Source organism: Tachyglossus aculeatus, chromosome X1, assembly GCF_015852505.1.
Source record: "Tachyglossus aculeatus isolate mTacAcu1 chromosome X1, mTacAcu1.pri, whole genome shotgun sequence".
Taxonomy (NCBI): domain Eukaryota; kingdom Metazoa; phylum Chordata; class Mammalia; order Monotremata; family Tachyglossidae; genus Tachyglossus; species Tachyglossus aculeatus.
Genome location: NC_052101.1, coordinates 66,033,246 through 66,047,649, shown reverse-complemented (window position 1 = coordinate 66,047,649; position 14,404 = coordinate 66,033,246). Strand labels below are relative to the sequence as shown.

The 14,404-nt window shown below is 43.2% G+C and overlaps 1 protein-coding gene across 1 annotated transcript in view; it reads left to right on the top strand.

The window, feature by feature from the left end:
- Positions 1-14,404, top strand: part of SLC25A26 (solute carrier family 25 member 26) — a 158,456-nt gene that overhangs the window by 124,456 nt on the left and 19,596 nt on the right. Inside the window, exon 8 of the mRNA XM_038740172.1 lies at positions 8,609-8,678. Within this exon, the coding sequence (XP_038596100.1) occupies positions 8,609-8,678 (70 nt within the window). The remainder of the gene's footprint in view (positions 1-8,608; positions 8,679-14,404) is intronic.

The following is a 14,404-nucleotide window of genomic DNA, read 5'->3' as shown; positions in this document are numbered from 1 at the left end:
CTCCATCCAAACCGCTACCCTGCTTGTTCAAGCTCTCATCCTATCCCGTCTGGACTACTGCATCAGCCTTCTCTCTGATCTCCCATCCTCGTGTCTCTCCCCACTTCAATGGTGCTGCCCAGATTGTCTTTGTCCAGAAACACTCTGGGCATGTTACTCCCCTCCTCAAAAATCTCCAGTGGCTACCAATCAATCTGCGCATCAGGCAGAAACTCCTTACCCTCGGCTTCAAGGCTCTCCATCACCTCGCCCCCTCCTACCTCACCTTCCTTCTCTCCTTCTACAGCCCAGCCCACACCCTCCGCTCCTCTGCCGCTAATCTCCTCACCGTGCCTCGTTCTCGCCTGTTCCACCGTCGACCCCCGGCCCATGTCATCCCCCGGGCCTGGAATGCCCTCCCTCTGCCCATCCGCCAGGCTAGCTCTCTTCCTTCCTTCAAGGCCCTACTGAGAGCTCACCTCCTCCAGGAGGCCTTCCCAGACTGAGCCCCCTCCTTCCTCTCCCCCTCGTCCCCCTCTCCATCCCCCGTCTTACCTCCTTCCCTTCCCCACAGCACCTGTATATATGTATATATGTTTGTACATATTTATTACTCTATTTTACTTGTACTTATCTATTGTATTTATTTTATTTTGTTAATATGTTTGGTTTTGTTCTCTGTCTCCCCCTTCTAGACTGTGAGCCCATTGTTGGGTAGGAACTGTCTCTATATGTTACCAACTTGTACTTCCCAAGCGCTTAGTACAGTGCTCTGCACACAGTAAGCGCTCAATAAATGCAATTGATTGATTATTGAGGTATTTGTTGAGTGCTTACTGTGTGCCAGGCCCCATACTAAGCACTAGGAGGGAACACAAGCAAATTGGGTTGGACACAGTCCCTGTCCCACATGGGACTCACAGTCTTACTCCCCATTTTACAGATGAGGTAAATAAGCCCCAGAGATGTGAACCGACTTGCCCGGGGTTACACAACAGACAAGTGGTGGAGCAGGGAAAGGAATGCCAATAGAACTGACTGTTGTGCTGTGACAGGTAGACCAGAGGGGAGGAAGAGGAGGAGGAGGAAGTGGCTGCACAGCTATTACTCTTCTTTCCTTCATAGCCGTGTCTACCTGCCATCTTTCAGGAACTCCTCTTTGACCAGCAGCGCTGCCTGAGCAAGCACAGAAGGCAGGCTGAGGGGAGTAGGAGATGAGGAAAAGCTGAGCGGTCCGTTTCAAAGGAGTGGACATACCACCCATCTCCTGAGATGGGTTGAGTGGCCCTGACCTCAGTGATTTTTCCCTATTTCTTAAAGATTAATTATTTACTCAGGCTTTGATGAAGGAGACAGCTTTTGGCACCTCCACCCTTGCTATGTTACAAGTTTTGATCAATGGTTTTGCCCTTTTTAACTGAATTTACTCAGCCGCAGAAAGATTTTATGAGGTTGGAGGATTTCTTCATTGCTTTTGTGTGATTAGAGACCTAAAACTTTTGTCACCTCAACCATAATTTAATGTGTTCATTTTCATTTACGCCTACTGCCTAAACAGTAAGAATTGCATTTCAGTCACAGAAAGTGGTGGAGAAAAGCTTTTTGAGTTTCCAATTGTGTCCTATTCTGCATTTAATGTACTTTGACTTTTAGCTGTAATTTATTTTTGCAGAAGGCATTATACAGAAATTTAAGCCTCGTTGTGGGCAGGAGATGTGTCTGTTGTGTATCATACTCTTCCAACAGCATATTACAGTGCTCTGCAAACAGTAAGTGCTCAATCAATTCAGCTGACTGACAAAAAGTTTCATTAACCAAAGACATTCATTTTTGAGGCTATTTTTCTGATCTTTTAAGATTGACAGGTCTTCCCTACCTTGCCCATAGCCCAATCTTAGCCTAATAAGAGATGATAAAATTGGAGAAGCAAGTAAAAATATATTTATCACCTACAACTTCGTTCTCCTCCCTGACTTAGCTCTCCAACAGAGTTGAGCAAAAGTTTTTGCACAGTAGCTTTTCCAAAAAGAATTCTCCTCTGTGTTATGTATCCCCAGAATTTGATGTTGAAATTTTTAAAAATACTCAAAGTTTTTGTAAAGTGAGAGTATCAAGGTATATCTCTAAATGCGTAGAACATTTCTGCTACAACTATTCTGAGGATGTCTGGAAACGTACTCATGTCTAGCTTCCTGTTCTCAATGTCAGTTATATTTATTGAGCGCTTACTGTGTGCAGATCTCTGCTAAGCACTTGGGGGAGTGAAATGTAACGGAGTCGGTAGATACTTGCCCTGCCCACAACGAGCATACAGTCTAGAGGGGAAGACAGATGTTAATATAAATTACAGATATGTATGTAAGTGCTGTGGGGCTGAGGGAGGGGTGAATAGAGGGTGCAAATCCAAGTGCAAAAGTGATGCAGAAAGGAGTGGGAGAAGAAGAAGAAGGCCTCTTGGAAGAAATATACTTTTAATAAGGCTTTGAAGGTGGGGAGAGGGATCGTCTGTCAGTTGTGAGCTCGGGGTAACTGTACTTTAAAAAGGCCTATCTCATTGGTTCAAATGACCAACTCATGGCAACAAATCATACTGACACCAGTCATCACACTCAATTCTGAAGTCTCCTATACTGAAATGTGTCCGTCTGGTCTTCATTGATTCTTACCCTACTGGTATTCACCCATTTCTTTATCAGTAGTAATGACATTTATTGAGTACCCACCTGGTGCGATACACTGCACTGAGCACTTGGGAAGACATAATCGAAGCATCAGACACAGTCCCTAATAATGACAATAATGTGGCATTTGAGCATTTACTGGGTGCCAATCACTGTACTAAGCACTAGGGTAGATATATGATAATCAGGTTAGACTCAGTCCCTGTCCCACGTGGGGCTCACAGTCTTAAGTAGGAGGGAGAAGGATTTAACCCCCATTTTTCTGATGAATAAACTGAGGTCCAGAGAAGCGAAGTTACTTGCCCACGTCCCACAGCGGGCAAGTGGCAGAGCTGAGATTAGAACCCAGGTTCCCCAACTCCCAGGCCCGTGCTCTGTCCTCTGGGCCATGCTGCTTCTCTGCCCACAAGGAGCTTATAGTCTGTCAGTAATCAGGGGGTCTCAGGGGGCACAGGCTAACTCACTCTCCTCATCTTCTGCTCAGCGGGGCAGGAGGAGAGTGCTACATACTCCAGAAGTTGCAGCAAATGCTTGAGCCAGACATGTTCTTCCCTCTCCAGCATTTTTTAAATGGTATTTGTTAAGCGCTTACTATGTGCCAGGCACTGTTCTAAGCCCTGGGGTAGGTACATGCTAATAAGGTTGGACACAGTCCATGTCGTCCATGGGGATCGCAATCTCAATCCCCATTTTCCAGATGAGGTAACCGAGGCCCAGAGAAGTGAAGTGACTTGCCTAAGGTCACACAGCAGACAAGTGGCAGAGCATCTGTTCAAAATGACTGGGTAGTCTACCCCAAAGTCTGAAGAATTCAGTCAGTCAGTCAGTCAGTGGTATTTATTGAGCGCTTGTTGAGTTCAGAGCACCGTACTAAGCGCTTGGGGGAGAACACTATAACGATATAGCAGATACATTCCCTGTCCACAATGAGCTTATTAGCCATTCTTCTCTCACCTCTGTGAGCGGAACATGTTTGCAGGACAAAGGGAGGGGTGTTCTACTCTTTGAATTTGAACTTTTGACTTGAAACTCTCAGTACACATTTCAGTGATTGTATGTTTGTCACTGATGGACCAAATTAACTGAAAGTAGGAATAAAAGCTAAAATAGTCAAAGCAAGTGCTTCAAACAGAATAGAAAAGCCTCTTATTTTTCAGTGTTGCAGTTATATGGTGGACTCCAAAGCAGAGGCATTTTCCAGCACTCTTATGAGTCTTTGAATATTAGGCACAGACAGGCAAGAGAGTAAACTCAAATTTGAGCTTTCCAAAATCAAGCATGCTGTTGAAAGCTTCCAGCCCTCTATTTTCTACCACCTCAAATTTTAATCTTACTCAACAGGTTGCAGAATTTTCATTGATTGTCTTGCACAAAATATCTATCGTTTCATAATCTCCTAAAATTCAAAGAATAGACATTAATTGTGATAATGACAGTTGAAGAAGGCCCTGATTATTTGAGTTTCCAAGTACTTGAACCAGAAGTCTTATTTCCAATTTGTTATTCATAAGGGAAGGGAGAGCGATTGGGATGGGTCCTTTGAAGCGGAAAACAAAGTCTTCTATTCAGTCTTCACTTTAATAGAATATACATGACACAGGCTTGGCATCAGGGCCTGTTTCATAGTATTGTGCTTGGCATTGGTTACTTTCCAACCCAGTGAACATTGGTGGGAATGGGTGTTATCCAGGAAAAAAAAAAATCTACTTCTATCATGCTGTCCTTCATACGGTAGACCTTGAGCAGTCAGAGAAGAGTCACTTGGGAAAGTAGCATTAGCAGATTGGTTTTCCCCTTCTGGACTGTAAGGTCATTGTGGGCAGGGAATGTGTCTGTTTATTGTTATATTGTACTTTTCCAAGCACTTAATACACAGTAAATGCTCAATAAATATGATAGATTAAATGAACAAATGAATGTTGGGTACATTGATACTCTCAAATAATCAGGATACGTGGAGTATGCGAAAGGCCAGTTAGGAGCCCCTTCAGTGTAAGAAAAATTGGATAATAACAATAATGGTGGTATTTATTAAGCGCTTACCATGTGCCAAGCCCTGGCGTAGCTACAAGGTAATCAAATAGTCTCACATGGGGCTCAGTCTTAATCCCCATTTTACAGATGAGGTAACTGAGGCACCGAGAAGTTAAGTGACTTACCCAAAGTCACACAGCTGCTAATTGGTTTAGCCAGAATTAGAACCCATGACCTCTGACTCCCAAGCCCGTGCTCTTTCCACTAAGCCATGCTGCTTCTCTTCAGTAGTTAAACATTTGTCAGTTGTATTATGGAGAGCTCAATGGATATCTTTTTTTCTGGTGGCAGAATAAAAAACCTTGTGCTATAAGACCTGTTTTCAAAATCTGAATATCCAGTGGAAGCCAAAATATAATGCAAAACTCAGTTGTCCATTTATTTTTTAAAAAATGTCATCAGAAAAAATGATTGTTCATATTTCTTTGGGTTGAGGGAGTGGGAGAGGGAGAAGAAAGCAATCAGCATAGATTCCCCGTGCTACATCTGCATTGAGAAGAGGAGAATAAAATGGGCAACTTGGAAGTCGCATTGTTAGCTTCAAAATCAATCCATCATATTTATTGAGCACTTACTGTGAACAGAGCACTGTACTAAGAGCTTGGGAGTATACAGTGTAACAGGCAGGGGACATGTTCCCTGCCCACACCATGTTTACAGTCTAGAGGGGGAAGCAGACATTAATATGAAGAAATCAGTGTTGGATATGTACATAAGTGCTGTGGGGATGAGCGAGGGGTGAATAAAAGGGTGTAAATCCAAGTGCAAGGGTGACGCAGAAGTGAGTGGGTGATTAGGAAAGTGAGGGCTTGGGGAAGGCCTCTTGGAGGAGTTGTGTCTTTAATAAGTCTCAAAAGAAGAATAGTGGAGGTAGTAATAGTAATGGTGTTTATCGAGAACCTGTACTCTGCCAAGTATTTAGTACTGTGCTGAAGTGCTGAATAAATACCATTGATTGATTCTGGGTACAGTGCATTGTATCAAATGCTTAGGAAATGTATTTGTGGGTGGGTGGGAGCCAGGAGTTAGTTTTGCAAAATCTGGACTGTAGCATTTCCATCTGTTAATGAATGCCCGCACCTTCTTGGACTCTGAATTTGGAACTGTTCTAAATGCATTGCTGCCCCTTTCCCTCTGCCCTACATCAGTCATGTCCTTGTCCACTTGGGAATGTCCATTCTCCTTCCTGTGTTGGGAAATAAGGTGAAGGGTTAGAAAATTGGGCTCATTGCATAGAATAAATAAAACCATAGTGTAAAGGAAAGACTAATTAAATGGTCTCTTTCCTTGCTTATTCTTTTAGTTGGTGCTCAGCCTCCATTTTTTCTGCTCAATCATCACCCTGCATTTTTGCCATTTAGAACGCACATAAAGCACTTGTTTAGTGATTGATTTGGGGGAATCATCTTGTCTCTACAACTGAGATTATTCTAGGGTTGTCTGCAGGGGTACCTTTTGTATTCTTTTTTCCAATTAGAAGTTCTGTCACTGCATAGCTCTGAGACACAGTTACCTCTCTGGCAAAACCCTAGAGAACTAGACAGATGCTGCTGTAGTGTTTCACCATCTGATGGATTATTAAAGAATCCACTGTATTTGTGTGAGCCATTTGGATCATTATTGTAGAAAATGGTATTTAAGTGCTTACTAGTTGCCCAACACTGTATTAAGCACTGGTGTAGATACAAAATAATCAGCGCTTAGAACAGTGCTTTGCACATAGCGCTTAATAAATGCCATTATTATTATTATTATTATAAAATAATCAGATTAGACCATCAATAAATGGTTTACAAGCACTTACCCTGTGCACAGCATTGTACTAAGCACTTGGGAGAGACAATAACAATAAACACATTCCCTGCCCATGAGGAGCTTACAGAAGCAGCGTGGCTTAGTGGCAAGAGCACCAGCTTGGGAGTCAGAGGTCATGGGTTGTAATCTTGGCTCCGCCACTTATCAGCTATGTGACTTTGGGCAAGTCACTTCACTTCTCTGGGCTTCAGTGACCTCATCTGGACAATGGGGTTCTGTGAGCCCCACGTGGGAAAACCTGATGATCTTGTATCTACCCCAGTGCTAAGAACGGCACTTGGTACATAGTAGTAAGAGCTTAACAAATACCATGATTATTATTCGAGGGGGAGACAGACATTAATATAAATAAATAAATTATAGATGGGTTCAAATTCCGGCTCCACCAATTGTCAGCTGTGTGACTTTGGGCAAGTCACTTAACTTCTCTATGCCTCAGTTACCTCATCTGTAAAATGGGGATGAAGACTGTGAGCCCCACGTGGGAAAATCTGATCACCTTGTATCCTCCCCAGCGCTTAGAACACTGCTTTGCACATAGTAAGCACTTAAAAAATGCCATTATTATTATTATTATTATTATTGTTATTATTATTATTACTACATAAGTACTGTGGGGCTGAGGGCAGGGCAAATAAAGGGTGCAAAGTCCCCATCCCACATGGGGCTCATGCTAAGTAGAAGGGAGAACAGGTTTTAAGTCCCCATTTTATATTTGAAAGTTATGTTTTTAACTCTTGTGATTGTTGACTTACTTTCCACAAGTAAATAGTGGATTGAATAAAATTTTGTTGTACCCCCTGGTATGAAATGGGTTGAACAGAAATCATCTTGCAAGATTTAGGCAAGTTATTCATGAAAAATAACTTAAAATTTTGCATAGTGACTGCTACCCTATTTTGAAGTAGGGACAAAACGGTGCTCTTTTCTGTGTGATGGCAATTTCAGAGCATAGCTTTCACCTGTACCCAGAAATCACTATGAAATACACATTCAGTTTCTCCAGACATAAGATATAAATTATCGGAAGCCAGAGCTTTTGATTCATTGTAGCAGAGATGCTAACAAATCACAGTTGTCACTTTTCATTAGTGACCAACTTCATTTTATCTGTGTAGTTTATAATAGTATATAAGGCCATTTTGAAGTTTCAATTCCAAACCAAGGTGTGGAATGGCCTTAACAGTCAGGTCAGGAATCAAGAGTCATTAAAAATAACTGCACACCTTTATGACGGTAGGGTTAAGTTCATGAATTGCACCCATACAGTAGACTTTAGGCTTTGCTTTGTTAGAGCAGTCTAACAAGGAACAGCATGGCCTAGCGGACAGAGCACAGGCCAGAGAGTCAGAAGGACCTGGGTTCTAATCCCGGCTCCAGCATGTGTCTGCTGCGTGACCTTGGGCAAGTCACTTCACTTCTCTGGACCTCAGTTACCTCATCTGGAAAATGGGGATCAAGTCTTTGAGCCCCATATGGGACGTGGACTGAGTCCGATCTGATTAGCTTGTAGCCACCCCAGCGCTTTGTTCAGTGCCTGGCACGTAGCAAGCGCTTAACAAATACCATTTAACAAGAAACAAACCCAAAATTCTAAAAGATTGGAGTTGGATGAGGAGGGGAGTGATGTCATTTTCACCCTCATTAGCTATGACCTATTTGCACATTTCCATGCGGATCCAGTGAACGGAGTGCCAAGGAAGTTTTTCACACTGCTCCATTCAGTTCCCAAGTTATTAGGTTTATACTTTGGTCTTTGGTGATGGGGAATGTATTTTTCCATGTATTGTTTTCATGCCAGAAATTACCCAAATGGATGAAATATCTGCAAAGCTGCGTTGCCTTGAGGTTAAGTACGTAAATATCGAGTCCCTGAAAACAGCTTGTTTCAAGAGCTTTTTAGTTCCAGACATCTCTCACACTCCCATCTGCTTGTTTTAGTACCCAGTTAAGTCCTTGGGAAAATCACATATTACATCACTGAAGAATGCCACAAAAATAGTTTCTCACTTGTGTTCCCATCCTCAGAGTTAACCCACAGGAGGTTCAGATAGATTCCATATTTAATAACTTGTATTTTTCTTTCTCTTTAAATGCAGGCTCTCTGGGCAAGGAAGCAGGATCATGCGGTTAATTCTTGGCAGTCAGCAGTCTGTGGAGCTTTTGCAGGTGCAAAGGATTACATTATACTGGGCTAGACCAAAGGGGGATGAAAAAAATGTTAAAATATTAACTATGCAAAAACAACATTCTTTTGAAATTCTGGTTTATTTAGAGGAAGACAGTTCCCGTTGTTGTTTGAGGGAGACATGTCCCTTTAAAAAAACTGCTAAAAAAAATGTTTCTCTTTGAAAGACAAGCAATTTGTTTTAGACACATTTCCTCAGTTTTGTGGGGGGGTTTTAAAGGCCCATCACTCAGGCACTTAGATTAACTTGAAGATGAGTTATAAAATCTTCCTGGAGGAAGGACTTAACTTGGGTGCAGGAATATGCAGCTGAATGCCTCAAGCTGTTCTTCGGGGGTTTAAGTGATTTCGGGAGTAGGTGATGATTCACATTTCATGTGACAACTTTGACAGCAGTGTAGATGAACTAGTGTCAGGAGAGCAGGGGCTAGCTCTGCCTGCAGGCTAAAGCCTTATAGGTAGGAGGAGAGAAATAAACATTTGGGCAGTCTCTGGCCATTTTACCAAGACTAGTGACAGAGTATGCTATTATGTGATGTGCCATAAGATAACTCCAAGGCAAATCAGTGATTGGGATTTTTCAATCACAACCTGAATTTGTATGCAATGTTTATTTCTTTTTTTAAACGTTTTCACAAGAGACGTCTCATTTGATCCCTTCAGCCTTCCTGTCAGGTAGGGAGAGGAGGTATTGTTATTCCCATTTATAGATAAGGAAACTCAGTAGTAGTTGTAGTAATAGTAGTGTTTAGCAGCTACTGGATGCAATGCACTGTACTGAGTGCTTGGGAAAGTTCAGCAGAAGCATGTCCTCTGCCTACATGGAGCTTACTCTTCAACGGGGTAGGTGGACATAAAAGTATATGCAAACAGAGGAGTAATAATAGTAATAATGATGGTATTTGTGAAGCGCTTACTATGGGCCAGGCACTGTACTGAGCACTGGGATGGACACAAGCAAATCGAGTTGGACACAGTCTCTATCCCATGTGGGGCTCACAGCCTCAAACCCCATTTTACAGATGAGGTAACTGAGGCACAGAGAAGTCAAGTGACTTGCTCAAAGTCATACAGAAGACAAGTGGAGGAGCTAGAATTAGTTATAAATAACTGACTTTAAAACTTATGATGTGTATAGCAATGCACATACATGCTGAGAAAAGGCAAAAATGAAAATGCGTATGCTAGAGATGGCTATTAGGTTGATATGACTTGAGTTTTGGGGAATTTTTCCAGGAAAGACTTATCTGAAGAGGTGGGATTTTAAGAGGGCTTTGAATATGGGGAGAGAAGGAGAAGCAGCGTGGTTCAGTGGAAAGAACATGGGCTTTGGAGTCAGAGGTCATGGGTTCAAATCCCGGCTCCGCCAATTGCCAGCTATGTGACTTTGGGCATGTCACTTCACTTCTCTGAGCCTCAGTTCCCTCATCTGTCAAATGGGGATGAAGACTGTGAGCCCCCCCGTGGGACAACCTGATTACCTTGTAATCTCCCCGGCACTTAGAACAGTGCTTTGCACATAGTAAGCGGGTAATAAATGCCATCATATTATTATGTGTGGTTTATTAGCTTTTTGTGGGGAGAGGGTTCCAGGTTGGGGAAGAGGCATGAACCAGGGGATAGAGATGGGAGAATCTAGAGCAGGTATAGTTAGAAGGTTGACTTGGGAGGGATGAGGAGAGCGAATTTGGGGATAGCTGGTGAAGAGAGCTGATAGGTGAAAGGGGGAGGGTTGGAGGAGAGTTTTCAATTGATATGGAGGGAGGGTGGGAAGTCAGAAGCTTTTGAGGAGCAGGAGCTTGTTGGAAATAGATTGTGTGTGTGTGTGTGTGTGTGTGTGTGTGTATGTATGTATGTATGTAGTGGAGGGGTGGGGGGGCTTTGCAGAGGAAGAGATTGGAGGCTGCCAGACCAATAACGAGGACGATAGAAGAGTCTGGCCATGATAAGCAGCGGAGTGGTGGTGGTTTTCCGTGGAGAGGCCTGATAGGTTGTGGCTGGCCCTTTATCACACAGTAAGCCAGTAGCAGAGTGGGCACTAAAGCTCAGGTATCTTCATTCCCAACCCATGCTCTTTCCACTAGACCACACTTCCTCCCAGGACAATCCAAATTGGGTATGCTTAAAGGAGGCTTTCACTTTATCATCAGTGGAATTGATTGGGCGCTTACTGTGTGCAGAGCACTTTACTAAGTGCTTGCATGACTTAGTGGCATGGCCTAGTGGCAAGAGCATGGGCTTGGGAGTCAGAGGACTGGGGTTCTAATCGTGGCTCCGCCACTTGTCTGCTGTGTGACCTTGGGCAAGTAACTTGACTTCTGTGCCTCAGTTACCTCATCTGTAAAATAGGGAGTAAGACTGTGAGCCCCATGTGGGACAGGGACTGTGCCCAACCAGATTACTTTTTATCTACCCCTTAGAACAGTGTTTGGAACATAGTAAGTGCTTAACAAATGTCATTATAGTTATTATTATTTTTATTATTTTTATTTTTTATTTTTATTTTTATTATTATTACATGTCCGCTCTCTCGTTCACCCCTCACATCCAAGCCGTCACCAAAACCTGCCGGTCTCAGCTCCGCAACATTGCCAAGATCCGCCCTTTCCTCTCCATCCACACCGCTACCCTTCTCATTCAAGCTCTCATCCTATCCCGTCTGGACTACTGCATCAGCCTTCTCTCTGATCTCCCATCCTCGTGTCTCTCCCCACTTCAATCCATACTTCATGCTGCTGCCTGGATTGTCTTTGTCCAGAAACGATCTGGGCATGTTACTCCCCTCCTCAAAAATCTCCAGTGGCTACCAATCAATCTGCGCATCAGGCAGAAACTCCTCACCCTGGGCTTCAAGGCTCTCCATCACCTCGCCCCCTCCTACCTCACCTCCCTTCTCTTCTTCTACAGCCCACCCCGCACCCTCCACTCCTCTGCCGCAAATCTCCTCACCGTACCTCGTTCTTGCCTGTCCCGCCATCGACCCCCGGCCCACGTCATCCCCCGGGCCTGGAATGCCCTCCCTCTGCCCATCCGCCAAGCTAGCTCTCTTCCTCCCTTCAAGGCCCTACTGAGAGCTCACCTCCTCCAGGAGGCCCTCCCAGACTGAGCCCCTTCCTTCCTCTCCCCCTCGTCCACCTCTCCATCCCCCCCATTTTACCTCCTTCCCTTCCCCACAGCACCTGTATATATGTACATATGTTTGTACATATTTGTTACTCTATTTGTTTATTTTGCTTGTACATATCTATTTTATTCATTTTATTTTGTTAGTGTGTTTGCTTTTGTTCTCTGTCTCCCCCTTTTGGACTGTGAGCCCACTGTTGGGTAGGGACTGTCTCTATGTGTTGCCAACTTGTACTTCCCAAGCGCTTATTACAGTGCTCTGTACACAGTAAGCGCTCAATAAATACAATTGATGATGATGATAGGGATATATTTGGTGAATAATAGGGTGAATTTGTACTAATAAATAGAAACTCTAATTGGAATGAAAGGGGACTAAAATCCTGTTTAGTAAAATAATAAATTTGCCTGTTTGAGAAGGGAAATCAACCAATAATATAAACAGCTAACTTTGCATTAGTCCAAATAAATTCTCTTTGCCTGCCAAAGTTCCGCACCCATGTGTTTCTTATCAGCCACTACTAGTTTCACTTTTTATTTTCAATCCAACCATAGGGGATTTGGCAAAAAATTGGATTTTGTCGCAGTATTTCCAAGACCGATAGTAAGCTGCTTTGTTTCAGCTTGTAAAGACTGGCATTTAGGGCTATATGCTTGAATCCTGCCTGATTGACAGCATCTGTAAGAGACCTGGCAGTTTGTGTTGCTCGGCCTAGTGGTAGTAGTAGTGGTGGTGGAGGTGATACCATTTCTATTAAGCATTTACTGGGTGTGGGGCACTGTACTAAGCACCAGGAGTCTGAGGAGAGGAGTCCTCATAGTCAACCCCCCCCCCAAAAAAAAACACAAAAACAATTGTCTCTTTGGATTGATGGCCTAATACAAACCCTTCTCTATCCCAGTTAGTTACCATGCATAATTATTTCCATACCATCATCGTCAGTGGTATTTATTGGGCATTTACTATGTTCAGAATACTGTACTAAGTGCTTGGGAGAGTACAGTATAACCGAGTTGGCAGGCACATCCCTTCCCCACAATGAGCTGATAGTCTAGAGAGGGAGGCAGACATTAATAGAAATAAAATATTTATGCCAGTTTTTCAGTGGTCTACTAAATGGGTAGTGGGTCTTTGTTCCTTTTCCAGGGGGCAGGGACATCTACAGCCCCCAGCCATAAACAGAGTGAACACTTTTGGCCACAGCCACTTGTAAGACTCGGGGGTGAAAATGAAGGTCGTGAAAATTTAACCACTGTATCTTTGTTTTGTTGTTTGCTTTATGGTACTTGTTAAGCACTTACTATGTGTCAAAAACTGTTCTCAGTGCTGGGGTAGGTACCAGTCAATTGGGTCAGGCACAGTCCTTGTCCCGCTTTGGGCTCACAGTCATAAATGGGAGGGAGAACACTGCCATTGTATAAAAATGGCATTCCCTGATGAATCCTTAATCCCCCCCTTTTACGGACAAGGTAACAGATGCACAGACAAGTTAAGTGATTTGCCTAAGGTCACACAGGAGACAGGCCTTCTGACTCCCAGGCCTGTGCTCTGTCCACTAAGCCACACTGCGTCTCTAAAGGTTAACCCCTTTTCTGTGTCTTAGATTCCATCCCCTCTCCTTGATGAAATGCATTGCTCTCACCCTTTTTTCTCCATCTTGCTCCCTCTTTCTCTTTCTGACTCACTATTAGCCACTTGTATTTTTTCTCTATCTCCTTTCTGTCTTTTAAACACATCCGGGTCTCCCTTACTTGAAAAAAGCCTATCAACCCCATTATTTTCTGCAACCTGCTTCAATCCGACTTTCACCTTCTATTACTGCAACTTTTCTAAGTCCTTCTAATCACATTCTCTGGTCTTTTCTCTGTTATAATCTCTCTGTTGTCTTCAGGACTGTCAAACAATCTCTTCTGTTTGAGACTCTTTCTGACTTTGAGTTCAAAGATAATACTATTTGGGTTCTTGCCTATTTCTCAAGCTGCTCCTTTTTCCTTTGATTGCTCTTCTTTTTCTCTTCACTTGTTAACTATTTATTGAGAAACAGTGTGGTCCAGTGGATAGAGCACAGGCCTGTGAGACAGAAGGACCTGGGTTCTAATTTTGGCCCCACCACTTAGCTGCTGTATGATTTTAGGCAAGTCACTTCACTTCTCTGTTCCTCAGTTACCTCATCAGCAAAATGGGGATTAAGACTGTGAGCCCCATATGGGATAAGTACTGTGTCCAACCTGATTAGGTTGTATCTAACCCAGTGCTTAGTATAGTGCCTGGCACATAGCAATCAACAAATATCATTTTAAAAAGAAGCTAACAAAAAACGCTATTTGCCTCTCAAGACTCAACTCAGAGTCCTTTGCTCCTTTTCCTTTGTAATCAATTTCTTGGGAAGCTTACCTGTTCAATCTCAACCACCTCCTCTATGCAGTTGCTCCCAAATCTTTATCTCATGTTCCCGATCTCCTACCATCTCTCCAGACTTGATTTTCCTCCAGTTTGTGGAACATCTCCATTTGGTTGACTTACCACCAATTAAAATGCCCCAGTGTAAACTCGGCTACCCTACTAAACCTTTTTCTCCTAATA